The following is a 27,903-nucleotide window of genomic DNA, read 5'->3' as shown; positions in this document are numbered from 1 at the left end:
CCCACCCCCCTCCCCCGCCTGGCGAGCCCTCCCCTCCCCCTCCCTCCCCTCCCCCTCCCCCGCCGGGGGCGGGGCCGCTGCTCCCGCGCGCTCCGGCCCCTCCTTGGCCACACAAAGGCCCGTCTCCATGGCAGCCGCGCGGGCCACAGCGCTGCGCCGATCGCGGCCCGGGCGCCATCGAGCCTCCGCAGCAAACGAGCAGGTACCGGGACGGGGCCCCGCTCTCGCGGACGGCCGGGCCGGGGGCGGGCTTCATCGTCAGCGCCGCTTGGCCGTGGCATGCGGCGCTCGGGACGCGGGGACCCGGGAGGCTGCCGCCCCGCAGAGGGCGACCCGGGCCTCGGCCGCTGTCGTTCCGTCCGGGCAGCCGGGGCAGGGCCCCTCCCGCCTCGCGCTCTTCCAGGCGGTGGGCGAGGCCCGCGGCGCCGGCGGTGGCCGGGCCGAGGGTCGCAAGTGGGGCGCCGCGCCCCTCCGGAGCCGCTGTGGTTCCCGACCCTCCGTGCTCTTGCCCCCCAGCCCTCTGGCCACCGAGATCCGTGCACAGGGCGGAGGTCGGCCCTAACCGTGCAAGAGTCCCAGGCCCGCGCCCACCCAGTCTCGTTCCGGGGTGGCTGAGCCGGAGGTCTCCCGAGGGGCTGGGCCCGCGGTCAGACCTTAGCGGCTCCCACACCCCCGGGCCTGGTGAGGAGGGAATGAGCCAGGCCACCCCTGGGCGCCCCTGCCTGCACCTGCCTGGGTGGAAGGCGGGTGCAGGTTCCGTGTTGGGAGGAGGACGGCCTGGCACCGGGCGAGTCCTGGCGGCCCGGCTGCTTCACTGCGCCGCCGGCTCCCGCGGTTCCGGTGTTGTCTGATGTTTGGGTGGACACTCTGGGACCCAGAAAGTCTCTGTACGCTGCCCGGACCCTGCCCCTCTGTGTGCCTCCGCCTGCGGGAAGCCCTCCTAGATGGGCCTTTCCCACCATTCTGTGCTCAGGTTGCTTGTAAGATTTGAGGAGGGTCCTTGGGCTCAAGGGCTTCAGAGCTTCCTGCCACGTCACTAGGCTCCTCTTCCCAGCCAACTTGGAGAAAGGAAGGGGTCTCGATGGGCTCTGGGGCTGTGGTGGGGGGTCAGGACTGGGGGTGAAGCTCGACCTCAAAGCCAGTGGAACGTTCTGAACCTTGGAGGGCCCTCTGGGCCTGAGCCTGCCCTAGGGAACCCCTTTCATGCTTAACCTCACCCCCTGCGCCCCCCAACACGTCCAGGCTGGGCCCAGTGGAGACGGGAGAACAAGGCCCCCAGAGGTGGGGGCTCAGCCCGACCCCATATCTGGACATCACCCTGGCATAGAGCGCGGAGCCCCAGAGTTGGACAGCTGGGGCAGGGGCTGTCGGTCCTCTGTTCTGAGGCGAGGGTCCCTCGGAGGGCACGGTCAGCATCAGCCTGGCCAAGCCGTTAAGTATGTTTTGTGGCGTGTCAGCTTTTAGGAATTCCTGGAGAAGACTGAAAACAAGCAGGTGCTTTCAGCACATCTGAGCTTGTCACCTCTTCCCAGCACACCTATTGGTGGCCCACCTTCGTCCGACTGTGGGGGGAGGCTTGAGGTCTGGCCCAGGGCTCCTTGCCCCAAGAGAGGAGTGAAGTTGCAGAGAAAAACAAGGGTTTGGAATTCAAGTCCCCCCTCCCCCGCCGGCTGCCTGCCAAGAAGGAATTATTTTGGATTATCCAGCCGTGTCCAGCCACCCAAGGGGGAGGCTGCAGCCGTGGGAGAGAGATCCACTTCCGGGGCCGTGGGTTGAGAGCCCCAGGAGGGAGGGACAGGCAAGTCCGGGCAGCTCCAGCACCTTCCGCGGCTGCTCCGCCGGTCGGGGGCGGGGTGGGAGGGGCTGCGTCACCCGGGCCGGGAGAACGCCCCAGCAGGCCCGCCGAGCCAGCCTGGGGTGCGCCCGAGTTCTCTGGGGGAGGCCGTGGGCCAGGAGAGATCGCGGACCTCTGGTCTCGGCCCCAGGGCAGCCACCCCGCCAGGAGACCCCCCTTCACCTCTGGAGGGCTCAGCACCATGGCCCCAGGCCCTGTGAGGCTGCCTCCCGCGCTGGGTTCAGGGACACACCTTGGGCTTGTTACTCACACCTGGCGGTCGTGCAGTGTGTCCCGGGGTGGCGGGGCAGGCAGGGGTGTGACCTGGGCTGCCTGGAGTGGGTGAGGCGCTGGGGTTCCCCGGGGCCGAATCTCTGACCATTCTCCCGCCTCCTGATTGGCCCACTGACAGAGGCACCCTTGCCTGAAGCCCCTCCGAGCGCCCGGCCCCTGCCTCCACTTCCCCACCTGTCAGTCTGTCCCACCTGTGAGGGGTCCCCCACGGGAGGGGCCCTGCCAGGAGCTGTCTGGGCTGCTACCCGTCACGTGGCCTGTGGGGTCCCTGCGGGCTTGCCTGCAGCCGCACCCCCAGCGGCCCCTGGAGAGTCTGCACTGGGAGGCAGAGTGAGCAGCTGGGCTGGAGGGCTGCAGCCCAGGGGCCTGGCCGCAGCCCAGGCGAGTGGAGCAGAAGAGATTGGATTGGAAGGCTGGGGAGGGGGGTGGTGGCGGCAGCCTGGGGCGGTTCCGTATGGCATATGCCCCTCTGCCCCCGGGACAGCTTGGTTACAGGCCGTGAGCTGTCCCGGGACCTGGGCCATTCCCAGAGCGTGGTGCTCTCTTCCCTGGCTTGGTCTCACATTGCGGGGGCCGAGCTGGTGGTGCCTGGGGATGCTGGGCGTGGGACCGGCTGTGGCTTCGGCGCCTCCCCACGTGGCCCCTGGTCTGGTCCGGGCAGATCCGCGCTGCGATGCCAGGCACTCTGTTCCGGGGCTGTCCTGTGATCAGGAAGTCCTCACTCACGTCAGGTCTCAGGCCTTTTTGCTGCAGCAACAGGCACAGCCTCCTGCCTTGGCTTCCTGGGTGGGGGGATAGGGTTTTCCTCTCTGCTGAGACCCTCTTGTGTCCAGAACTTGCTCTAGACAAGGGTGTGGGAAGCAGTCAGGGGAGGAGAGGAGCGATCACACCTGTCGAAAGCCGAACCGGGCTGGTCTTCCAGCCTCGACCCCGCTCGCTGAGGTGGGTGCAGTTTCACAGGGGCCAGTCTCTAGTTCTTGTGGGGGTTGGACGAGTCCCTCCCCCTGAGGCTAATGGCTATTTGTGTTTGGGGCCTTTAAATGTCTTTGGTCTCGAATTATAGGACGGACTGGGCTGCTGGTGACCCGTAATTGGTGGGGGACACCGGGCTGCGGAGGGCCGGGGGGGGCACTCCGTTTCCCTCTTCTCCCTCTGCCGCATGTGGCCCCTTCGTGGTTTTTCCCTTCCCTGGTTTCATATCCTCACGTGGGTTTCTGCTTCCCTCTGTCCCTGAGGCTTTGAGGACCTCGGTCCCTCAGCTGACCAGGCAGGAGCCCTGCCCTCTCCTGGGCCCCCCAGCCAGACCAGGGCACAGCTGCTCGTGTGAAGGGCGGGGCAGGGCCTGTGTCCTGCCTGCAGTGCCGACCCCAGTGCGTCCTGACTCGGTTTGCTTCCTTGGTGTTCACACGCCCATGACAGTAGCTGGACCCAGACCCTCAGGTGGAGCCCGGAGTGACCGTGGGCATACCTGCAGGTCTGCCCCTCTGGTCCCGGGGAGGAGCCCAGGGCTGCCCCCCTCCCCTGGCACTGGGGTCCTGTTTCCTGCCCTCTGGGCCTCTCTGGCGCCCCTCTGCAGCTCCGTGGGGCCTCACTCAGAGACCGGCTCCCCCATCACTGGCAACTCTCCACCCTGTGGGCTGGCCGCGCTGGGCAGAGGAGGTGCTGTCCTGGGGTGAGGCGGGGCACCTGGGAGAGGGCTCGGCCTGGGGCCCACGTCCTCAGCCCCTGAGATCACGAGACCTCTAAAACGGGGCGCATCCTGGTGCCAGATGAGTCCGGGCCTGGGCACGCGGGTAGCGAGTGCGGCCTTTGGGTGTCGCCCGGGTTCTGGCCCTTGTGCTGGCATCAGCCCTGCCCTGGACTTGATTCTTCCCGGCGTGGAGACACGGCTGCTCGGCGCAGGTGGCCAGCGGTGCCCCTGCGGGTGCGGGAGGAGGGGCGCTGTGCCGAGCTCAGATCTCTGTGCCTGATGCGGGGCCGTCTGAAGCCCCTGCTCAGGAAGAGGAAGAAAGAGGAAAGAGGCTTGAGGTCAGCTCTGCAGAGGGCCACCTGTGTCAACACAGCGTCTGGGCAGGGGCCTCTGCCCCCAAGGCAGGAACAGTTCCGGCCACCGGCCTTCTGCCCGGGTCTGGGCCAGGCTGCTGCCTCGCAGGGCATGGGCCCTGATGGGGGCTTGGCCGTGGGGCCCCTTCAGCTCCCTCCAGGCCCCCTGCCCAGTCCCAAGCTGGCCACTGAAGGCTGAGAGGGCTCCAGAGGGCTGCGGTCTCAGCCAGACCTGCAGCCTGGGTCCTTGGGTGCCAGAGGCGCCCCGGAGCAGCCCTGATAGCTGGGGCCTGAGGGACCGTCCTGGAGGAGGAGCTGTGAGATGGGGGCGCTGGGAGGGGCTGGCCGGGCCCCGAGGGTGAGTTCCCAGACCACTAAGCGCTGCGGGCTCCAGGCCTGAGCATGGGGTCCTGCCCCCACCCCTCCCCAGGCTTTTTCAGAGCCGGGCTTGCTTTGCAGAAGGGCCGGGCCCAGGACACTGCTGTGGGAGGCCAGTGCCCGCCCCAGGAAGGTGGCCACTGCTCTGCGCACACCCCACGGTGGGAGAAGCAGTCTCCAAGCCTCCCTGGGCGAGGGCAGGTGGTTGCAGTGAGGCCCCTGCATGGCCCCCAGCTCCCTCCTCAGCCTTCGAGTCTTTCCCCAGGCTGGCCAGGGGACGTGAGGGGCTAGATCTCCCCTGTCCTGGCATCAGGCCAGATCTGGGGGCCACCGTGGCCATCTCAGGACCCAGGGAGGGAGGTCAGGATGAGAGACAGGAGGCCAAGGAGGAGCCAGAGGGGGAGACTGGCAATGCTTCCTGCAGAGACCCTCGGCCCCGGCCCGTGGGTGGCAGGCAGCTCTGGGCTGAACCGAGCCAGCCCTGAGCTGGGGTGGGTGCGGGGCCTGGCCCCAGGGGCTGGGGGCCACTTCCAGGGCGTGCCATCACAGGGAGGCCGGGTGTCCCCCCAAGTCCTGGCCGCCCCACTGCCCCCTGGCACCTGCAGAGTCCCCCCTCGGCACCCAGCCTCAGCCTGAGCTGGGGCGTTTCCTTGCTGGAAACTCCCGGTGCCTCTGCCCTCCCAGAGCCTGACCCTGAGCCCACCCACTACCCTGCCACAGCTGGACTCCAGATCCTCCCAGCCCTATGAGGCCCCGCCCCTGCGGCCCCTGCAGCCAGCGCGGAGGGCCCAGCCCCCCCTTCCCACGCAGGGTGCCCGGGGTCCACTCCAGGCCTCTCTGCCCTTCTGGGTGCCCTGGGCCAACGCTGAGCTGGGGCTGCCTGAGACGCCCCCAGCCCAAATGGTCGGGTCTGGGGCTCTTCGTCCCGCAAACACCGTGGGCGGAGGGGCAGGACCCCCGAGGCAGGGACCCCCGAGGCATCCCAGATGTGCGCCTGCTCGAGTGTGCTCACGGGTGTGTGTGGGGTGGCTGGCACGCTGGCCTGGCGCAGTGCCCCAGGCTAATTGTGGGGTTCGGCTGTGATGTAGGAGGCGGGGTTGGGGCGGCCGCCACGGCGCTGACGGACTGACAGGCAGATTACAGGCCTTGCCTGCTCCTTGCTCACTGGGCCCTCACCCACCCGCCCCAAGCCTTGCTCCCGCCCCTGGGAAGGGGCCCCAGGCCGGGCCTGGGCCTGGGCCAGCTGCAGCCGCCGTGAGCCTCAGGCAGCCCGGCCAGCAGCACCCCACCAGCTGCGGGGGCCAGCCTGGAAAGGGGTGGGCATCAGACATCAGAGCCAGTGGCCATGCCTGCCGCGGCTGGCCCCGCGCCCTCTGCACGGCTCCAGCCTCCCTGCTTGCTGGGGGGACAGGGGTGCAGCGCCTCATGTAGGAGCCCCTCGGGAGCCGGGGCGGCTGGGCCTCCCTGACTCTGCGCGCAGAGGCCCTGGAGTGCCCTCCCTCCGCCAGCTAGCCCAGCCCACACTGTGCCTCTTATGCCTCAGTGTGTCTTCCTGTCCCTCTCAGCCCGGCCCTGACCGGCTGCCCACAGGCAGGGGGTCTCTGGGGGTGTCTACCCTCACCCGAGTGCCAGCGCCACGCATCTGTGCACCAGGTGTGGCCTGAGGCCACTGTGGGCCAGGGCCGGCCAGCTGCTGGGAGCGCCGCGGGGCCTCCTGACCCTGGGGCGGGAAGGCTTGTCCCCATGTCCCCAGCACACAGCAAGCATTTGGGGGCTTCGGGATGAGCAGATGGGGCAGGTCGGCGGGCCCATCTGGGGGTCCCCTTGAGCACAGGGAAACTGACAGAGGCATTAAGCTGCAAGGTGTTCCGGGGGGCGCGGTTCTGCAGACGAGGGATGTGGGCAAGCCTGAGGGGGAATCAGGGCCCAACCGAGTCCAGGTGGGGCACGGGCGGCTGGCACTCAGGAGGGCAGGCCGAGCAGCACAGTGGAGCCCGTGGGCGCCAGGCCCCACTAAACCCCACCTTCTGCCCCGAGGGCCTGGAAGGCCCAGGAGGCTATGGGCTGCTGGCAGGGCCCGGCTTGTATTCTTGAATAACAATTCATTGAAACGATGTTCCCCTAAGCCTTCTCTCCACAGGGTCAGGGTCAGGCGGTTGGTCGCTGGGTGAGGCAGTGACTGGGGCCCGTGGCCAACAGCATGGGATCAGCCCGGGGCAGCTGCAAAGGCCCAGGGAGCTGCAGAGGTGCCTGAAGGTCAGGGCGGGACACAAGACCCCAGTGAGGGTGACCTCAGATGAAGGCGGAGGGGTGCTCTGAGGTAGCTGGAGTGGGGAAGGCCCACAGGGTCGAGGGGAGCGGGCCAGGAGACCCCCTAGGCAGGCAGCAGGGAGAGCCCTGGGGCTTCTCTGCACCTCCTCACCTTGGCTTTGGGTCTTGGGCCTTTGATCTCTGGCCACAGGGCAGGGGTAACTTTCCTGCTGGGCCCCAGAGCCCCAGCTGCAGGGGAGGCTGCCCAGTCTCCCTCAGCCCCAGCTGGGAGGAGAGGAGCGGCTGGGAGCCGGGCGGGTGGGGAGGGGGAGGTGACACCCTACACCTGGGAGGGTCCCTCGGGAGGCTTTCCCGGCGCTGACGCAAGGCTCCAGCTAGACGTCAGCCAGGTCCCGGCCCGCCCCGGCCCGCCCCGGCCCGCCCCCGCTCGGAGGTGTCTGCCCATCGCTCGGCCTTTGCCCGGTGAGTCTGGTTGGGGTGGGGTGGGGTGTCACGCAGGCGGCACTGGGGCCGCAGTGGGTAACTGGAGGACCACGGAGCGCGGGGGCCTGGGCCTGGAGCCGGCGGGGCTGCGCACCGCGCCCTGGCCGGCGGAAGACAGCCTGACTCCCGCCAGGCTCCCTGGGGACCGGTCCCTGGGACCACGTGGCCGCCGCCACCGTCATCGCGACTGGAGGTCAGTCTCCCCGCGACCGCGCGCCCAGGGGCCCCGGGGAACCCAGTCAGAGGCCCAAGCGCGGCCCCGGGGGCGCGGGGTGCAGGCGGGGCCTCGGGAGGGGTGGTCCGCGGGCGCCGCGCGGGCTCCGGGCCGCCTGGGGTTGCGAGGCCGGGCAGCCCCTCCCCATCGGGGCCGCGCCCCGCCTCCCCGACTGAACTCTGACCCGGGCCCCGGGGCGCGCGACGGGCCCGCCGGGACTCCTCTCTCCCTGGCCCGGGTGCCGCGACACTACCCTCCCTAGCGCGCCCACTCCCCGCTCTTGTTTTGAAAACAGCGGAGGCTCCGATTTGCCGGCGGAGCGCCGGTTTTGTTTCCTCTGATTTGTTTCGCGCTCCGGGCTAATTGCAGATTTGCATTTTCGTCGCAGGAGCGGAGCGCAGGCGGGTCTCCCGCCGCCAGCTGCCCGGCGGGGGAGGGGCGGCGCTCCGGGCCGGACCGCAGCCCTAGCTACTCCCGGCCTAGGGTCGGGGGAGTGACTCACGGCCCCGAGCTCTCCGCCAGGGGTTGATTCCTCCACCCCCTCGGTCCTGGGGGTCCCGAGTGCCCGCCGCGCGGTGCTAAGGCTGCCCCCCGCCCCCACCATTTCGGAGTGTTCCCACCTGGGCCTGAATCTCTGTCTGAACGGCCCCTCTCCGTGTCGGCCGAGCCTGGGTCCCCTGCCCGAGCCCACTGGCTGCCAAGGGCCAGCCCCCATCCCCGCCCCGCCCGCCACCGCCCCGCCCCCCCCTCCCCCCACCGCCGCAGATCTGGCTGCTTTGCGTTGCAACCTCAGCGCTGAGACGTCGCTGCGTCAGTTTTGCTTGAAGATAGTGACAGGAAGGGCCAGTCTGCGCCCCAGGGCTCTCCTCCTGGGGGCCAGGGCTGCAAGGGGCCCTAGCCTGGGGTTGGATCCCTGCCCTGCCCAGTGGGCATCTCCTGTTTGCCTTTTCCTGGCGGGGGAGCAGGGGGTGAGGCTGCTGCTTAAGAGAAAGGAATCGAAGGAGGGAGCCTCGGGGGGCCCACTGGGCGCGGCTCCTCTGCTCCCCGGGCTCCTCTGCTCCCCGGGCGGTGGGTGTGTGAGGAGAGGCCTTGTCCCCTCCGGTGCTCAGGCTGGGGAACACCCGCTGAGTGCGGGGGGCTTGGGGACCAGCCCTGGGGGCACGTGCACGCCCAGCCTCCTCTGCCATGTGTCACGCCCGTCCTGGATCACAGGTCTGAGACCGAGGGGCGCTCACCGGCCCATCATCACGGCCCATCATGAGACCGTGGGCCATGGTGGGTGAGAGACGGTCCTGCAGGGCTGGGTCAGGCTTGCTGTCTCCGGCTTCTGGGGGAGTGGGTAGGCGTTTTCCAGGGGGACGGCAAAAGCAGAGGCACACTGGCATCATGGTGTCACCCTGAGTCCCTCCTCCAGGCACAGATTCACTTACACCTCCCAGCCTCACACTCGGGTTGGCACTGTCATTACCCCCGTGCGCCTCACAGGGAAACTGAGTCACGGGGTAACTTTGTCCATAGCCCATATAACCCTGGGTCGAAAGGGACTCGGCAGCGGCATTGGGTGTGTGTGGTTGTGGCGGGGGTCACCCAGGGCCTCGGACCTGTGGGCGTTCAGCAGAGGGGCCTTCATCTGAGATGGCAGGAATGAGTGGAGCTGTCAGTTGGAGGCAGGGTGGACATGATGGGGCAGCTGGGGGCCGAGCGAAAGGGAGGTGTCCAGGTCCTTCTGAAGGAAATGTGGGCTGGGGGCACCTGCTGTCGGGAGGAGAGATCTGAGGACCACCTCCAGGAGAGTCTGCGAGGGGGTCCCTCTCAGCGGATCCCTTGGTGCAGGTCCCTCAGGTGAGGCTGTGGCTGGGTGTGTGGGCTTAGAAGCAGCGGGTCCCTTGGAAGAGGCTAGTCTCCCTTGGCCTAGCCTCCAGCACACATGCAGCGCCCCCTCCCCGGGACCTGGGCAGGTGGAGGGCTGGGGCTGGGGACTCGGCCATGCCAGGCAGAGGGAGCAGGCCGGGGGCACATGGAGGCCTGTCCCTTTAGGGGCAGGCCTGCATGCTCCGGCCCCAGGGCTGTGGACCCCGCAGCCTCGAGGCCAGGCCCGGCCAGGCCCTCTCTTAGGCTCCACCGTCCGGACGCCCTTTGGTTTGGCCTTGACTTTGCCTGTGGAGTGGCCTTTGCCCTTTTCACAAAGGCTGCCTAGGCACCTTCACCCCCACACCTGGAGCCTTGAGCTGTTTCTGGTTAACCCTTCCCTGCTTAGCTGGGGGCTGAGGACGCCAGCGGGATTTCCTGCCCCGCGTGTGTAGGTATGGCGCCCCCCACCCGCAGGCCTTGCCCCTACTGGTCTCCCTCAGACCTGCTGGGGGTCTTTCCAGCCCTGGGCCCTCCTCACAGTGTTGGTCGCCACATTTGGGGGCTGTCTGGCACAGGAATGAGGTGCCCGGGGGCATGCTGCTGGCGAGCCAGACAGGGAGCCAGTGGTCAGTGGCCACGGTGGGGCGGGATTCAGTAGACCAGTAGCATGTGCATACTCAATATAATCTTGCAAAAACGTTTTCAAAAAGTGGAACATGAAGCTGCTTTATTGTCTCAGCTCCTTCCTCCCTGCCTCAAGGCTTCACCAGGACTTTCAGTTTGGATGTCCTCTTCTAGAACTTCTCAATTAAACTCATGTGTGTCTGTATCAACCCCCGTGGGTGGAGAGGCCTGGAATTCTGCACCACAGCTGTCCTCAACAGGTCTGGGCTCTGTCGGGGTCCACACGGACCACCCATCTTCACCAGCACCGTGGGTTCTCAGGGTCCTCCGGTTGCATATTTCCGTGCTGAGAAGTATCCTTGACCAGATCCTCCCTGCGGGTACGCAGGCGTGTTTATCCAGGAGGAGAGGATACAATCGCAGCTTGTTGAGTGCTACAATGTGACAGGCTTTTCAGGCCCACATCCTTTAGTTCTTACAAACCACTGGGCTTTCACAGATAGGGAAAGGAGGCTCAGAGAAGTTAAGTAACTTGTGCAAGATCACACGTCTAGTAAGGAGAATTGCGGAGTTGTGTTTTTTCAGAAAACAATTTTAGTTTTAATCAAAGTAATGTATGTACCTTGCAGGATCTTAGTTCCCCCAACAGAGGACTGAACCCAGCCCCTCGTCAATGAAAGTGCAGAGCCCTAACCACTAGACAGCCAGGGAATTCCTTTCTCTGCCTTTTTGAGCAGAGGCTGGAGGGGCATGCAGGCATACACACCAAGTGGACCTGTGTGCACGGGGGTGCTGGGCTTGGGGCTGGGAGGCCAGTGTCTGGGCGGGGCTGAAGGTGGGATGGAGGAGGCAGGAGAGACTGAGAGTCCGCCAGGATGGCAGAGGCCAGCTGGGGCCCCACGGGCTGCTCCTCGCACCCCAGATGTGGAGGCAGGGGCCAAGCTTGTCGTGAGACCACCGTCTCTCCTTTGCTTTTTAGAGAACCTCAATGTTGGCCTGGAGCAGAGACTGAGCCGGACCACTGAAGCCTGGGTGAGTGGGGGCTAGCGCAAGCTGGGGAAGGTAGTGGGGGCCACAGCCACGCAGTGACAGAGCGAGGTGTCCCCACAGGTCTTGTCTGGCCAGGCCCAGCAGGCACGTCTGCCCAAAACCAGGTGCCCTGATGTGAGGGCCGCTGGCAGGATCGCGTGGGAGGGTGGGCTCTGCAGGGAGCCAGAAGTGCCACTGGGCACTGACTGCAGCGCTGCCTTCTGGGAATCGGGCCTGGAGTGGGGGGCACATGTCCAGACGGCTTCCGGGCTGGCAGCAGGCTGGAGCTGTGGACTTCTTGGAAGTGCACCTCCGGATTTCGGCCAGGAAGAGGCGTCTGGTGCCCCTGAGGAAATCCCCGCTGCCCCGGTGAGCAAGCAGGGGTCCCGGACTGCCTTCAAAACAGGAAGCGCCCGTTCCAGGAACACCAGCTGCAGGGAGCTTTGCCGGCTGGGCCTGGCGCCTCCCGTGCGGCGGCCTGAGCGTGGTTCCTGGTCAGGTGGGTCACCCTTTGCTCCTGGGCCTGGCCAGGCAGGTCACCTGAGGCTCTTGTTTGTCCAGGAAGTGGAGGGAACTGCCGCCTGGAGTCCTAGCCCTTCCTGTGACACTGTACAACCTGGGCTTGTGAGAGGGGCTCACTCTGCCCACTGCCCAAGAGGGCTCCTGCGGGTGGCAGGGAGCCCAGGTCTGGCCCCAGCCTCCTGGGGGTGGGGTGGGGCAGGGAACAGCCCAACGTCTGGGCCCCTGGGAGTCAGCAGCAGGATCTGGTTCCCTGGGTGAGGGCACACAGTGCCCTCACCCAGCACGTCTGGTGTAGCAGGCCCAGGGCCCCGGCCCCAGGGGCTCAGTCAAGTGGGCACTAATCAGAGGACGACAAGAGCATTCGGTTTAGGCTCTCTGACCCTCCCATCTCCTGGGACCGAGGGAGAGGAGCCTATGGGGGAGTGGGCGTTGTGCCCGATCGGTCGGTTCTGGGTTCAAGTCCTCCGCGCGTCTGCCGATGGGCAGAGGGGCCTGGGCACGGATCCGTCGGAGACCGGGGGCCCTGCTCCCAGGGGCGGCTCCGGCTCCGGCCGCAGCTCCGCCCCCGCCGGCCGGCCCGCCCCCGCCCCCGCCCGCCCGCTCGCTCCCTCCCTGGGCTCGGGGAACATTCCATTCATTCCGCGGCCGGCCTTGGCCGGAGCCGCAGCCGGAGCCAAAGCCGAGCTGGGCCGGGGTCGCGGCGGCGGCAACGCGGGGACGCGGGTGAGCGGGGCCGGGCGGGGGAGAGGCGCGCCAGCAGAGGCCCCGGACGCCCCGCCGCCCGCGCAGCGCCGCCGAGCGGACTTTACGCCGCGACTGGCCGGCCAGCGGGGCGGGGCGGCCGGGGCAATGGGCGGCGGGGAGGGGCGGCGGGGCGGGGCCTCCACCCTGGCCGCCCTCCCCCGGGTCTGGGGGGCAGCACCGCAGGCTCCCGAGCGTCCGGCCTCGCGCAGTCCTGGACTGGCGGGTGGCCCAGCCCCACGCCTGGGGGCCTCCGGGGCGTCCTGTCCCCCGCGCGGGCTCCCCGGCCCGCCGAGCCAGAGCCGACTGTGCGCTGGTGGGGCCCCTGCCCCTGGCGGGCCTCCGGAATCTTCCCTGTCCTCCCCAGCCTCTCCGCGCGGCGCGGTCACCCTGGCTGCCCCGCCCTCCTCCTCCTCTCGGGCCACCTCCGCCCCCTTCCCAGGTCCCTGCCATCTCCCCTGCTGGACACCGGCCGGCCGGCCTGTGGGTGGCTCCTCTCCCAGCAGCTTGTCAGGAGGCCCAGGCGGGAGCGCTTCAGAGCAGGGCGTCCTGCGCGGGGGACCGCTGTCCCGCCGAGCTGCCCCCTCCCTCGCCGGGACCCACTGGCGCCCCCCGGTGGCTCTGGGCTGAGGAGGCTTTGTCACCTGGTTCTTCTCGGCTACACCTCCTCCAGGGGCTCGCGGGACGTGGTGGAGATGGGAACAAAGGGATGGAGACCAGCCACAGCCTGGCCGGGGGCTTCCTAGTGGCCCAGGGATGCTGGGCGGGGGGCGGGGAAAGCAGCCACAGCCTGGGGGGTGGGAGTTCCTAGTGGCTCAGGAAAAGAAGGAAGTCCGCTTACTTCTGTGTAATAGTCACAGGTCCACGAGAGGAAGCCAGACTTTTCCAGTCAACACAGCTTTGCCCAAAGCCAGTGCCCCAGAGAGACCTCTCCCTGGCCACGGAGCAGACAGCTTTCTCCCTCCTGGAGGAGGTGTGAGCAGGAAGGGTGTTGGAGGAGAGGACCAAAGTAGTCGTTTCTTGAGTGAATAAGAGTGTGTCCAGGGAGGAGGAGGTGTGAGCAGGAAGGGTGTTGGAGGAGAGGACCAAAGTAGTCGTTTCTTGAGTGAATAAGAGTGTGTCCAGGGAGGTGGTTGTTGAAGGTGGCCGCAGCGGCCGGTGTGGGCAGTCTGGGAGGCCAGGGCCCCTCCTTACCTCTGCCATCCGGGCCAGTCTGCACTTGGCCCTGTGGTCACGGACAGGGCTGCCCTAAACGCCTCGCCAGGCACGGACACCCTCAGGGCAGATGTCAGGGGTACAGGGATGAGGGCTGGGACACAGGTTGGGAGAGGGCAGCCTGAGGGGGTGGTGGCAGAGACTCTCAAGATTGTAATCAGGGTCCCCAAGGTGGGGAGATGCTGGGCCACCCCAAACCGGGAGAGGCCTGCGTGTTGGCAACCCTGAGCTCAGCCCTCATGCGCACGGACATGGGAATGGGCCTGCATACCCACACAGGGGCGTGTGCTCAAGTAGATCCCTGCACACCGACGTGGCCTGCTGCTGCCCACACGCTCTCAGTGCTCTGAGAGCACTGCTCTCAGACTCTGGGGTCCCCCTCTCAGAGACATGAGGGTCTCCCCAGCAGGGCAACAGGACTGCCGTGGCCCTGGGGGGTGGGGGGTGGGGTGGGGGTCAGGGAGGCAGGGCGGGCTGCAGTCCCCGCAGCTCCTCTGTTTATGGTCAGATCACACAGTGTGCTGAGAGTCAGGCACAGAACAGGTGTGTGACCCCCGGTTTGCATGTCCGGAGCCTGTCAGCTCAGGTCTTGTGTTGTGGGGAGCGCGGTCTGGGGGTGGTGTCTGGTGCCTCTCAGATCACCCGCACTGTGGGGTCATGGGACCTGAGTGCCTGGGAGACTTTCTGCAGCAGGTGCTCTGTTGCCTCAAGGTGGGCCTGAAGGTGCTCTGGGAACCTGGGGGCGAAGGCCAGGGCACAGTCCTGGGGGCGGCCGGCCACACCCAGGCCTGGAGCTGCAGCGCTGGTAGCCTGGCCCGGCAGAGGTTAGGTCACAGGGTGGTCCTCTTGAGGAGGCTTGGGAGACGGTCTCCTTGGAGTTGAGAGTGGGTGTGTCTGGCCAGAGGGGCGGGAAGGCGGGGAAGGGAGTGGGCCTTGGGCTGGGCGTCAGGAGCAGGGTGGGTGGGCCCTCCAGGCTGGCGCAGCCCTGACCCTCCTCTCTTCCCGCAGGGCGCGGGGGCAATGGCACTGCAGCTCTGGGCCCTGGCCCTCTTGGGCCTGGCGGGCACGAGCGCGAGTCTGCGGCCCCGCAAGCTAGACTCCTTCCGCAGCGAGACGGAGCTAAACCACCTGGTGGTGGACGAGGCGTCGGGCATGGTGTACGTGGGCGCGGTGAACATGCTCTACCAGCTGAGTGCCGACCTGCAGCTGGAGCAGCGGGCAGCCACGGGCCCGGCCCTGGACAACAAGAAGTGCACGCCTCCCATCGAGGTGAGCCAGTGCCACGAGGCCGTGCTGACCGACAACGTCAACCAGCTGCTGCTGCTGGACCCTCCCCGGAGCCGCCTGGTGGAGTGCGGCAGCCTCTTCAAGGGCATCTGCGCCCTGCGCGCCCTGGGCAACATCTCCACGCGCCTCTTCTACGAAGACGGCAGCGGCGAGAAGTCCTTTGTGGCCAGCAACGACGAGAGCGTGGCCACCGTGGGCCTGGTGAGCGCCGCAGACCCCGGCGGTGAGCGCCTGCTGTTCGTGGGCAAGGGCAACGGGCCACACGACAACGGGGTCATCGTGAGCACCCGCCTGCTGGACCGGACCGAAGGCCGGGAGGCCTTCGAGGCCTACACAGACCACGCCACCTACAAGGCCGGCTACATGTCCTCCAACACGCAGCAGTTCGTGGCCGCCTTTGAGGACGGCCCCTACGTCTTCTTTGTCTTCAACCAGCAGGACAAACACCCGGCCCGGAACCGCACGCTGCTGGCGCGCATGTGCAAACAGGACCCCTTCTACTACTCCTACCTGGAGGTGGACCTGAGCTGCCTGGACCCCGGCGACGCCCAGGCCCCCGCCTTCGGCACCTGCCTGGCAGCCTCGCTGGACCGGCCGGGCTCCGGCGGGGTGCTGTACGCCGTCTTCAGCACAGACGGCCGGGGCGGTAGGGGGCCTCGGACCGGCCTCTGCCTGTTCCCACTGGACGAGGTCCACCGCAGGATGGAGGCCAACCGCGACGCCTGCTACACGGGCGCACGTGAGGTGGCCCGCGACACCTTCTACAAGCCCTTCCACGGCGACATCCAGTGTGGTGGCCACGTGTCGGTACGTGGCCTCAGCGTCCTCACAGGGGCTTGGGCCACATGCGGGGGGGTCTGTGCGTGGCCCTGCTTGACATGTGTCCACGTGCCGCCCTGTTGTGAGGGCTGTGTATGTCTGCACGGGTGTGTGGGGTTTCCACGGGCAGGTCAGCGTGGACACCCACATGGGTGCCTCTTCTCCCAGGTGTTGGGTGCACCGGGGGTGGGAGCAGTGAGCACCCAGGGGCCCTTGTGTGGCCGGGCTGGTTCTGGGGCATGTGTGCGGCCCTGAGTGCTGGGGGCCATCGCGGGAGAGAGGCCTCGGGCAGGCGTTGACGCCGTGGTCTGCAGGGTGCCAGCAAGAGTTTCCTGTGTGGCTCGGAGCACTTGCCCTACCCGCTGGGCAGCCACGACGGCCTCTCGGTCAAGGCCGTGCTGCACCGTGGCGGCCTGAACCTGACGGCCGTGACCGTGACCACCGAGAACGGCCACACCATCGCCTTTCTGGGCACCTCGGATGGCCGGGTCCTCAAGGTGAGGCCCAGGGCTGGGGCAGGGTGGCTCCCGGCGGGGTCCTCAGTGCGCAAGACGGCCCCGCCCTCACTGCGCGCCTGCCCCTGTGCCCGCAGGTGTACTTCGCCCCGGATGGCAGCTCCACGGAGTACGGCGCCATCCTCGTGGAGATCAACAAGAGAATCAAGAGAGACCTGGTGCTGGCCTCAGACCTGGCCAGCCTGTACGCCATGACCCAGGACAAGGTGGGCCCATGGGGCCCTGGAGAGGGGCCGAGCGGCGTGGCAGGGGCCGGCTCTCCTCTCGGGCCCTGACCATGTCTCTGAGCACCTTTCCCGCCTTTGAAACTGTTTCTGTCTATTCTGTGTCTGTCTGGTCCATCTGACCGGAGAATCAGTGCTCCAAGTAAGCCTTCCCCAAGGGCAAGCTGGGCTGAGGGGCCACTCCTATGAGCTCAAATGGGCCAAGTCCCATAGCCTCTTAGGGGCTGATGCAATAGGCACCAGGGAGGTGCCATAACCAAGGGCTCCTTGGCTTCTTGGAACCTGGTGCCAGCTGATCCCGGGCGAGGTCTAGCCTCCTGGGCTGCCCGGAGCCGTCCCTGCTCAGCCTTGCATCGGTGTTGAGGCTCCTAAGGCTTAGCGGGTAAAGGTGGGGTTGAGCTGATGGTCCCAGGCGTCGGTGTCTGGGGAGGGTCCTCTCTGGCTGGAGGCCATAGTCATGCTTGCCGCCCTGATGCCCTCAGGTGTTCCGGCTTCTCGTGCAGGAGTGTGCCAGCTTCTCCAGCTGCGCTCACTGCCAGAGCTCACAGGACCCCTACTGCGGCTGGTGTGTCGTTGAGGGCCGGTGAGTGCCCAGGGTCTCGGCCCCGCCCAGAATCTGGGGGTGCAGCCCTGCCCCAGCCCGGGGACTGATGGGCACCAGTCTAAGACTGCCCCCCGCCCTCGCAGCTGCACCAGGAAGGCGGAGTGCCCCCGGGCAGATGAGAGCGGCCACTGGCTGTGGAGTCGCAACGAGTCCTGCGTGGCTGTCACCGGGGCCCACCCGCAGAACATGAGCCGCCAGGCCCAGGGAGAGGTGAGTGGGGATGGCCGGGGGCCCACACAGGGCCGTGCTCCTGGCTGTGGTGCTGGGCCTGGGCACAGGGACTCCATCCTTTGTGTGGTCCCCTTTGACCTGGGGTGCCCTGAGAATCCAGGACAGACCCAGGCCCTGTCCCAGGAGTGACCCAACCCTAAATGGGGTCCCATTTAGGGGAAGTGGAGTTGGGTTCTAGAGAGCTTTCCAGGGAGCAGGGGTCCACATTCAGGAGGGCAGCCATAGAGCAAACCAGGGGACAGGTGCCCCGGGTGGGCCCGGGCTGGGAGGAGGCCCACTCGCCAGGTTGGGGCAGAAGAGACCTGGTGCGAGCGGCACGGCCCTTCCCCAGGTGCAGCTGACGGTCAGCCCCCTCCCGGCCTTGCGTGACGACGACACGCTGCTGTGCCTCTTCGGAGGATCGCCGCCTCACCCCGCACGCCTGCAGGAGGGCGCTGTGGTCTGCAACTCGCCGAGCAGGAGCAGCCTCCCCCGCACGCCGCCTGGCCAGGGTGAGGCAACTGCTGCCGCCTGCCAAGCCTGGCCCCAGGTGCCCTCCGAGACCCCAGGGCCATACCCTGCCCAGGCGGCATGCGAGCAGGGTGTGCTGGGCACCTGCCCCGCCCCCATCCCCCGCCCCAGCCAGCTTAGACCGGTGAGGCTGTCCCTGGAGGCCAGGCCCGGCGCCAAGCCTGTCCCCTGAGCACGTGGGGCGGTGGAAGAGGCTCACCGGTGAAGGCAGGGCCTGTGCAGTGACGTGGCCAGGACCTAGCAAGCACTCTGCCCTAGATGCCAGGGAATCACGGCTCTTGACGCCCACAGGGACAGAAAGGTGGCCAGCGTTTCAGGGCGGGGGCCAGGCAGCGCAACACCGGAGCCAGGATCTGACGGAGGCCTGGCTGAGCCCTCGGGCCGGTTCCAGCCAGGGTCTCCGCACTTGGTGTCCTGTGGGAGACTGACGCAAGGCTGGCTTGGGACCACAGGAGGCCCGGTTCCTGCCTCCCCATCCCCCACGGGCCAGCCTTGCCCGCGGCCCCACCCAACGCCATCCCTCCGCAGATCATGTGGCCGTGACCATCCGGCTCCACTTCAAACGCGGCAACGTCTTCCTGACCTCCCACCAGTATCCCTTCTATGACTGCCGGGAGGCCATGAGCCTGCAGGAGAACCTGCCGTGAGTGGCTCCCCCGCCCACCCCTGGCCCCCGCTGCGGCCCCCAGGCCCCTCACCACCCCCTCTTCCAGGTGCATCTCCTGCTCCAGCAATCGCTGGACCTGCCAGTGGGCGCTGCTTGAGCACGCGTGTCAGCAGGCCTCGCCCGGCCCCGAGGACGGCGTCGTCGGCGCCCACATGGTGAGGGCCCGGGCCGCTGGGGGCCCAGCTGCTCAGCCGTGGCCTGGCAGATCCTGACCACTCCCCCTCCCCAGGAGGACGACTGCCCCCAGTTCCTGAACCCCAGCCCGCTGGTCATCCCCGTGAACCACGAGACGGACGTGACCTTCCAGGGCAAGAACCTGGACACGGTGCAGGTGGGGGTGCTGCAGGGCCCGGGCCTGGGGGCGGGGCTTACTCCGGGCCCGCCCCCTGCAGACAGGAAACCATCTCCGCTTAGCGCTCAAGGCCCAGCGTGTGGGGGAGGCAGAGAGATCTGGGAGGATCGGTGGCGTTTGGATGGGCCGCAAGCGTTCAGGGTTTAGGAGCCCGGCAGCGAGTGTTGCTCAGGAGGGAGCAGTAGGTGGGCCCATGCGGGGACCGAGCTGTGGCAAAGTGTTCCTTGGGCGGGGACGCCCCAGCGGCCTGGGAGCTGTGTGGCGCGGCGGGCTCTGGGGCCCAGGGCAGGGTGGGGTGGGGTGGCCCAGCCGGGGTGTCCTGACTGGCCCGTCTGGCAGGGCTCCCCACTGCTTGTGGGCAGTGACCTGCTCAAGTTTGAGGCGTTGGTCAGCACGCAGGAGCCAGGAACCTTCTCCTTTCGGACTCCGAAGGTACGCCTCCCTGGGTGGGTGGGCCGGGTTGGTGGACCCCATGGAGGCGGCCAATTCCCTCCTCGGCTTGATGGCATCACCGACTGAATGGACTCGGGTCTGAGCGGGCTCCGGGAGGCGGTGAAGGACAGGGAGGCCTGGCGTGCTGACCCCCACAGGGTTGCACAGAGTTGGACACGACTGTGCAACTGAACAGCAACAAGCTTGAGGGGTGCGGGGGGCAGGCCCACCACACCAGTCTGCTGAGGAAGCAGGCGGCAGGCAGGCACAGCCTCGGGGCGTCCCTGTGTCCCCCGGCTCCCTGGAATGGGAATCGCCCTCCGCCGTGTGGGGACACGTGGTCGTGGCCGTCGGGGACCTCGTGGGAGCCGGGGGTGCAGCGTGCCCGTGTGCCCCTAGCTGACCCACGACACCAACGAGACGCTACCCCTGCACCTGTACGTCAAGTCCGCCGGCAAGAATGTTGACAGCCGGCTGCAAGGTGGGCCGGCGGGCGGGCAGCTGGGCGGGCGGGCGGGCGCGGGAAGCAGGACGGCCCTGCCGACGGCCGGCTTCTCCCTCTGCAGTGACCCTCTACAACTGCTCCTTCGGCCGCAGCGACTGTAGCCTGTGCCTGGCCGCTGACCCCGCCTACCGCTGCGTGTGGTGCAGCGGGCGGAGCCGCTGTGTGTACGAGGCCCTGTGCAGCAATGCCACCTCCGAGTGCCCGCCGCCCGTCGTCACCAGGGTGAGCCCCCCAGCCCCTCACCCACAGGAGAGCTCCGGCTCTGCCACCCCGGGACCCCTGGGACAGCCAGGCTCTGCCAATTTCAGATCCAGCCTGAGACCGGCCCGCTGGGTGGAGGCATCCGCGTCACCATCCTTGGGTCAAACCTGGGGGTCAGAGCGGACGACGTGAAGAGGGTCACTGTGGCTGGCCAAAACTGTGCCTTTGAGCCAGAACGGTACTCCGTGTCCACCCGGTGAGTGGGCAGCCCGTGACCTGGACTCCCAGGGCTGGGCTAGGCCCTGTCCTAGGGCGCCAGGGGACTGGGGGCCATGGAGAGGGGAGACGTGGTCCAGGTGTGCGTGGGTGCCCAGGCCTTGCACACCCACAGAGTGTGCCCACCTGCCTGCCACCCATGCAGGATTGTGTGCACCATCGAGGCTGCAGAGGCGCCCTGTACAGGCGGCGTCGAGGTGGACATCAACGGAAAGCTTGGCCATTCACCTCCCCACGCCCAGTTCACCTACCAGGTAAGTGCCTGGCAGGTCAGCACAGATGTGGGCAGGGTCTGGGGGCCTCCTGAAGGCGGCTATGGCCCAGGGGAGGCCCGAGCTGGGCGGAGGGCCTGCGTCCCCACCCAGCCCTGAGCCAGATGCCCTGCCCCTCTTCCAGCAGCCCCAGCCCCACAGTGTGGAGCCCAAGCAGGGGCCACAGGCGGGCGGCACCACGCTGACCATCAATGGCACCCACCTGGACACAGGCTCTGAGGAAGACGTGAGAGTGACCCTCAATGACGTCCCTTGTAACGTGTGGGTGTCACCCACAGGTCGCCAAATACTGGTCTCCCCTGGTCCTGGGGACAGGGTGAGGGCCCTCCGGCCATGACCCTGTGTCCATCCTGGAGGGGGTAGTGGTCCCACTGACCTGGGGCTGGGGTGGTCCCCGGGTGGGGCTGACGCTGACTGGCTCTCATACCCTCAGGACACAGTTCGGGGCCCAGCTTCAGTGTGTCACTGGCCCCCAGGCGGTTCCGGGAGAGCTGGCCCTGAAGATTTACTATGGGGGCTCCGAAGTGCCCAACCCTGGTATCACCTTCACCTACCGTGAGAATCCAGTACTGCGGGCCTTTGAGCCACTGCGGAGCTTTGTCAGGTGTGACGGGGGCCCCTTGGTAGCAGGTGCCCCCCACACCCACCCTGTCCAGCTGTTTCCCAGACGCTCTCTGCCCTCCACCCTCGTGAGGATTGGCAGATGCTGGTCTGGGTGACAAGAGGGGGCCTCCCAAACTCCCCACTGTCCCCCCAGGTCCCTTCCCCCTAGACCCCCAAGTGGACAGCCTCCCTGCCCTCTCACAGTGCAGGAGGGCAGTGCTCAGTCGCGTGCTCTGGGCACACCTTCCGCCTTGCAGCAGGTCTGTGCTCACACTGGCCTGTAAGTGTATCCCAGATGGTGGTGGGTGGGGTCAGGGACGTAGCCTTGCAGGGCACTCGCCTTGCCCGGTGTGCCCACTCTGTCTCCTCCCTGTCCCCCAGTGGTGGCCGGAGCATCAACGTCACAGGACAGGGTTTCAGCCTGATCCAGAGGTTCGCCATGGTCGTCATAGCTGAGCCCTTGCAGTCCTGGAGGCGGCGGCGGGAGACCGGACCGCTGCATTCTGTGACGGTCAGTCCTGGTGCCCGCTATGGGTACAAGCCAGAGCTGGAGGCCCCCTGTGCCAGGTGGCCTAAAGGTCCCGCCTTGGTCCTCAGGTCGTGGGCACGGAGTACGTGTTCTACAATGACTCCAAGGTCGTATTCCTGTCCCCGGCCGTCCCTGAGGAGCCTGAGGCCTACAACCTCACCGCGCTCATCCGGATGGACGGACACCAGGCCCTGCTTAGGACGGAGGCTGGTGCCTTTGAGTACGTCGCGGACCCCACCTTCGAGAACTTCACCGGGGGTGTGAAGAAGCAAGTCAACAAGCTCATTCACGCGCGGGTGAGGACCAGCACAGCCCCGGGGGCAGGTCCTGAGCGGTGCGGGCAGGGAGCAGCCCAAGGCCTGGCCTGAGCTGTTCGGGGCCTCCCTGATGCCCTCCTGGTCACTGTGACGACCCCCCACCCCAGGGCACCAATCTGAACAAGGCTATGACCATTCACGAGGCCGAAGCCTTTGTGGGTGCTGAGCGCTGCATCATGAAGACGCTGACGGAGACCGATCTGTACTGTGAGCCCCCAGAGGTGCAGCCCCCTCCCAAGCGGAGGCAGAAGCGAGACACGGCCCACAACCTGCCAGAGTTCATTGTGCGTGTGGGGTGGCGCGGGCTGGGGGGCGTGCGGGGGTGTCTTTGGTGCGGGCCCCCTGGTCTTTGCTGAGTCTCTCCCCACGCAGGTGAAGTTTGGCTCACGGGAGTGGGTGCTGGGCCGAGTAGAGTACGACACGCGCGCGAGCGACGTGCCTCTTAGCCTCATCCTGCCGCTGGTCATCGGGCCCATGGTGGCTGTCATCGCTGTGTCTGTCTACTGCTACTGGTGAGCCGGCCTCCACCCCTCGGCCACACCCACCAGCTGGCACCACCCAGGCCGGGTCCCAGGAGCTTCCCTGTGCCTCCAGGAGGAAGAGCCAGCAGGCAGAGCGGGAGTATGAGAAGATCAAGTCCCAGCTGGAGGGCCTGGAGGAAAGTGTGCGGGACCGCTGCAAAAAGGAGTTCACGGGTAGGCGGGTCCCGGCAGAGGGGGGTCTCAGGGGGCAGGTCATGGGAAAGGTGAGCTCAGGGGCCAGGTTCTGGGAGAGGGAGTCTCGGGGTGGGGGGCAGGTCCCAGGAGAGGAGGGCTGGGGGGGGGGTCCTGGGAGAGGGGAGCTCAGGGGCGGGTCCCAGGAGAGGAGGGCTCCGGGCAGGGTCTGGGAGAGGGGGGCTCCGGGGGGCTGTCAGAGGAGGGTGGGCGGCCAGCGACGGCCATGCGTGCCTTACCCCGACCCCTTTGCAGACCTGATGATTGAGATGGAGGACCAGACCAACGACGTGCACGAGGCAGGCATCCCCGTGTTGGACTACAAGACCTATACCGACCGCGTCTTCTTCCTGCCCTCCAAGGACGGCGACAAGGACGTGATGATCACGGGCAAGCTAGACATCCCCGAGTCTCGGCGGCAGGTGGTGGAGCAGGCACTCTACCAGTTCTCCAATCTGCTCAACAGCAAGTGCTTCCTCATCAATGTGAGCGCGGCCTTTGGCTGTGGGTGGGGGCGGGGCTTGCGTGGGTGGGGCCCCTGGAGGGGCGGGGCTCTGACCGGCCTGCACTTCAGTTCATCCACACCCTGGAGAACCAGCGGGAATTCTCCGCCCGCGCCAAGGTCTACTTTGCGTCGCTGCTGACCGTGGCTCTGCACGGGAAGCTGGAGTACTACACAGATATCATGCGCACGCTCTTCCTAGAGCTCATGGAGCAGTACGTGGTGGCCAAGAACCCCAAGCTGATGCTGCGCAGGTGTGTGGGGCAGGGCGGGGGCCCACCTCTGGGGCCTGGGGTGGGGGTGCAGCGGGGCGCACAGGCTTGTCCAGGCACCTGGTTGGCCGGCAGGTGTAGCTAGGGCTAGTGAGTAGGGCAGAAGGAGGCATTGCTCCTCCGTGTGGTCAGCACTGTCGCATGGGGTGGATGATGAAATGCCCTCCCTGAGGGGCCTGGGAGATTGGTCACTGCAGGAGATGGAGACCCGGGACGTGGATGGAGCCTGGGCTGCCGTACCTGGCCTGGGTACCTAAAGAAGCCAGCTGATCCTCAGGACACTAGCGGGTCCCTTGTACAAAGCCTTTCTGCACCTTCAGGTCTGAGACAGTGGTGGAGAGAATGCTGTCTAATTGGATGTCTATCTGCCTGTACCAGTATCTCAAGGTGGGTCCCACCCAGCTCTGCTGGGGGTGGGGGGCAGGGCGAGGTCCCAGGGGGTGCTGGAACCTTCCAGTGTCCACCTTCCCGGGGCCCAGCTCCATCTGGATGGGTCTGCTTCCCACCCTGGTGTGGTCAGTCCCACCCCTGGCTCAGCCACCTTACTTTGTTCCAGGATAGTGCAGGGGAGCCGCTGTACAAGCTCTTCAAGGCCATCAAGCATCAGGTAGAGAAGGGGCCGGTAGATGCTGTGCAGAAGAAAGCCAAGTACACCCTCAACGACACAGGGCTGCTGGGGGACGATGTGGAGTACACACCCCTGGTGAGCCCCCAGGGCTGGTTCCGGGCCAGCCTCAGAACCAGAAGCTGGATGCCACTTGCCTCCTTCACGGATTTACATTAGCCCCAGTCCCCTGTGCTGGGCCCACCCCTGCCCAGGGAGGGGTCTGGGTCCTGGATCCCTGGAGAGGGGCTCTAAGGGCCACAACCCCAGGCCGGCTGCCTCCTGGGTTCCCAGGCTGCTGCAGGCGTGTGTGGGGCCCAGCGCACTGAGCGTGTGGTGGTAACCGTGTGTACGGGGAGGCGGTGCATGGCGTGTGCTCCCGTGATTCCCTGTGTGTGTTGTGATGGCTGCACGTGAGCAGCTCCCTGTTTTCTGTCCTGCTGAGCCACAGTGCAGGTAAAGGTGAGGCCCCGAGTACTGTTGGGCTCAGGACGCTCTGCTCCTTCTCCTCCACCAGAGAGGCTGCCATCAGGAGGAGGCCCAAGCCTGCTTCCAGTTTGGGGCGAGCGAGGGCGAGGGCCCCTCCCCAGCTGGTCCTCTGTTCTGTGCAGACGGTGAGCGTGATCGTCCAGGACGAAGGGGTCGATGCAGTTCCAGTCAAGGTCCTCAACTGTGACACCATCTCCCAGGTCAAGGAGAAGATCATCGACCAGGTGTACCGCACACAGCCTTGCTCCCGCTGGCCCAAGGCCGACAGCGTGGTCCTCGGTAAGCCCCGTCCCTGGAGGCTTGGCTCTGTGCCCCGAGGAGCCGGGTCGGCCGGGGGCGTGGGGGTGGCGAGAGGGAGGCCAGCCCGGTGGGCTGGGATGGGGTTCCTGGAGCTGGGCTGTGTCCTCCCGCAGAGTGGCGTCCCGGGTCCACAGCCCAGATCCTGTCAGACCTGGACCTGACCTCTCAGCGGGAGGGCCGGTGGAGGCGCGTCAACACGCTGATGCACTACAATGTGAGTGGGGCACGGGGAGGGCCCGTGGAGGGGGGTGTGGAGCAGGCCCTCACGTCCCTGTTCCCCAGGTCCGGGACGGAGCCACTCTCATCCTGTCCAAGGTGGGGGTCTCCCAGCAGCCCGAGGACAGCCAGCAGGACCTGCCTGGGGAGCGTGAGTCCCTTCTCCTTGTCTGGCCCCTTCTGGCCCCTGAGGACCTGAGCCAGGGTCCACCCGGTGCTGGGACCCCGGCCCTGGGCTCTGGTCCTCGCCCCTCACAGCCGCTCCCACAGGCCACGCCCTCTTGGAGGAAGAGAACCGGGTGTGGCACCTGGTGCGGCCCACGGACGAGGTGGACGAAGGCAAGTCCAAGCGCGGCAGCGTGAAGGAGAAGGAGCGTACCAAGGCCATCACCGAGATCTACCTGACCCGCCTGCTGTCCGTCAAGGTGGGCCTCGCTGGGCGTGTGGGCGGCAGGCCTGGCCCTCCCGCCCCTCGGCGCCCGGCTGAGCCCCGCACCCCCACAGGGCACGCTGCAGCAGTTCGTGGACAACTTCTTCCAAAGCGTGCTGGCGCCCGGGAACGCGGTGCCACCGGCGGTCAAGTACTTCTTCGATTTCCTGGACGAGCAGGCAGAAAAGCATGACATTAAGGATGAGGACACCATCCACATCTGGAAGACCAACAGGTGGGGAGTCCGCCGCGCCCCACCCCGCCTGCCCTGCTCCTTGACGCTCCTCCTCACGCCCTGTTGTTCTGCCTCAGTTTACCGCTCCGCTTCTGGGTAAACATCCTCAAGAACCCCCACTTCATCTTCGACGTGCACGTCCACGAGGTGGTGGACGCCTCCCTGTCGGTCATCGCGCAGACCTTCATGGACGCCTGCACGCGCACAGAGCACAAGCTGAGCCGCGTGCGTGCTGCCGCGGGCCGCCCGGGGGGCGGGGCCTGGACCGGGGGCGTCAGGGTAGCAGGCTGCGGCGGGGTGAGGGGTCAGTTCAGGTGTGGGTTCGCACGTGGAGGCTGGAGGTCAGGAGGAAGGCAGGTGCCGGTCCCTGGCGTGCTGGGAGACCCTGTGGGGAGCAGCCCTCTGGCAGTCAGGGACCCTGTCGTCCTTCCCCTTCCACGAGAAAGAGTGAGTTTTACTGTAAATTACAAAACGACAAAAACAGCGTCAGATCTGTGGCCGGGCAGGGCAGCTACCCTGTGGGAGCCCTTCTCCCGCATACCCTTCTTCCTCTGGGTGTCTTGGCCTGGGTGTCACTTGGCTCCAATCCCCACAGGACTCTCCCAGCAACAAGCTCCTCTACGCCAAGGAGATCTCCACCTACAAGAAGATGGTGGAGGAGTGAGTCCCGCACACCCGCCCGCCAGGCCAGACCCCGCCTGCCCACCCTTGGCGCCCACCCAGCGGGGCTCCTGGGTGGTGCCTGTGATCAGGAGGAGGGCCCAACCTCTGGGAACCACTGCCCCCCACTTCCAGTACCCCCCACCCCGTGTAACTCTCTCTCCCCCACAGCTACTACAAGGGGATCAGACAGATGGTGCAGGTCAGCGACCAGGACATGAACACACACCTGGCAGAGATTTCCCGGGTAAGGGGGGACAGGGGACACAGGTGGTGACCCCACCCCCCAGGGATTAGCCCTCTGCCCCACCCTGAAGGCCCCACGGAGGCGGGGATGTGGGGCAGGCAGGAGACAGCCCTGGGGGCAGGTGACATTGTGCCCACAGGACCCAGAGAGGCGCCGGCCAGGGACACGTGGGGCGCTGGGGACAGCTCTGAGCCAGCCCCACTTGCCCGGGGCCCCCACGGATGGGAAGCTGTCTGTGCCTGGCACGCTGTGTGTCTGAGTGTTGTGACGGGGTCAGAGGGGGGTCCTTCGTATCTGCCCACCCCCTGGGGCACAGCCTCCGGCCCCCGTGGTCATGCAGCCCCTGCCCCGGCCCTTCAGGCACACACGGACTCCCTGAACACCCTCGTGGCCTTGCACCAGCTCTACCAGTACACGCAGAAGTACTACGACGAGGTAGGGGGCCCGGCCTCCCCGGGGACGGCCGCGCTCATCGGGCGCCCCCTCCCCTGGCCTGTGGTCTGACATCTCCCGCACCCCCCTCCCCCAACCAAGATCATCAACGCCCTGGAAGAGGACCCCGCCGCTCAGAAGATGCAGCTGGCCTTCCGGCTCCAGCAGATCGCGGCTGCGCTTGAGAACAAGGTCACAGACCTCTGACCTCCGACCTCCAGCATCACGGTCTGGGACACAGGTGTGTGATGCGCGGTGCCAGGCGCTGGGCAGCCCTGGGGGAGCGGGCCGAGCGGGCAGGACTCACCCCTCCTCTCTCCGGCAGAGGAGCAGCCCCGTGCTTCCGAGTGTGTGTGGCGGGGGACCACCCCCCCAGCGTTTGTAGCCGCGTTAGCATCTTTCCCTGAGCAATAGAGCCGGGCGCCGCCAACACCAGCTCCCTCTCGAAGAACCAGCATCCAGTGTGTCTCCTGAGTGATTCAAAAAACGTGCCTTACGTCCCGGTGCCACGCTGGGCTGCTGGGGGCAGTCAGGCTGCAGTCCCCTCCCTGAGCACCAGCAGCCGCCTCAGACACCTGGGTTTGGCCTCCAGCGGCGGGGCCTGAGTGCCTGCGGCCCCCGGGACCCAGTGCCCGGACCTTGTGCATCCTCCCCGCCTGGATGGAGGCAGAGAAGCGGTACGATGCCTCGATGACCTCGTGGGCCTGCCCGGCGGGGTGCCGGCGCTCCGGGGACTCCGTGCTGCAGGCCCCACCTCAAAGGTCAAGCTGGACGTCAGACGTCGAGGCCCAGGTGGCCAGAAGGGCCCCAGCAGACGGGGGGTCCTGGTCTCAGCCTGTCAGACAGGCTGACCTGGAGGCCCTGCCCAGGTCTGGGGGGCCAGGAGCAGGTCTGCCAGGACCACCCCAACCCTTTTTGTAAATCTTGTGAATTGTAAATCGAATACAGTGGTTTTTTTCA

At 67.0% G+C, this 27,903-nt stretch overlaps 1 protein-coding gene across 11 annotated transcripts; it reads left to right on the top strand.

Annotated features, from left to right (window-relative positions):
* Window positions 1–81: 81 nt before the first annotated feature.
* On the top strand, window positions 82–27,903 carry PLXNB2 (plexin B2). 11 transcript variants are annotated; one of them, XM_086403418.1, is made up of 38 exons: window positions 82–202; window positions 10,972–11,024; window positions 14,508–15,593; window positions 15,920–16,102; window positions 16,198–16,326; window positions 16,827–16,927; window positions 17,032–17,158; window positions 17,511–17,670; window positions 18,218–18,332; window positions 18,403–18,511; window positions 18,586–18,687; window positions 19,048–19,140; window positions 19,540–19,621; window positions 19,707–19,867; window positions 19,954–20,102; window positions 20,268–20,376; window positions 20,519–20,655; window positions 20,828–20,998; window positions 21,379–21,508; window positions 21,595–21,822; window positions 21,951–22,127; window positions 22,216–22,355; window positions 22,438–22,538; window positions 22,812–23,041; window positions 23,131–23,312; window positions 23,651–23,717; window positions 23,887–24,033; window positions 24,546–24,702; window positions 24,837–24,937; window positions 25,006–25,090; window positions 25,210–25,364; window positions 25,444–25,604; window positions 25,682–25,829; window positions 26,200–26,264; window positions 26,436–26,511; window positions 26,872–26,946; window positions 27,046–27,184; window positions 27,269–27,903. In XM_086403418.1, the coding sequence occupies exons 3-37, from the start codon at window positions 14,520–14,522 to the stop codon at window positions 27,148–27,150; spliced, it is 5,532 nt and encodes a 1,843-aa protein (XP_086259544.1). In that variant the 5' UTR covers window positions 82–202; window positions 10,972–11,024; window positions 14,508–14,519; the 3' UTR covers window positions 27,151–27,184; window positions 27,269–27,903. The 11 variants fall into 11 exon arrangements, 10 of the variants coding, with proteins under 10 accessions (XP_086259544.1, XP_086259542.1, XP_086259539.1 ...); XM_086403416.1 differs by lacking the exon at window positions 82–202 and adding an exon at window positions 7,220–7,282; XM_086403413.1 differs by lacking the exon at window positions 82–202 and adding an exon at window positions 7,261–7,496.

This window comes from Bos grunniens, chromosome 5 (assembly GCF_055505025.1).
Source record: "Bos grunniens cultivar Pamir isolate PY7600 chromosome 5, Bosgru_T2T1.0, whole genome shotgun sequence".
Lineage (NCBI taxonomy): Eukaryota > Metazoa > Chordata > Mammalia > Artiodactyla > Bovidae > Bos > Bos grunniens.
This window is presented reverse-complemented; position numbering and strand designations above follow the sequence as displayed.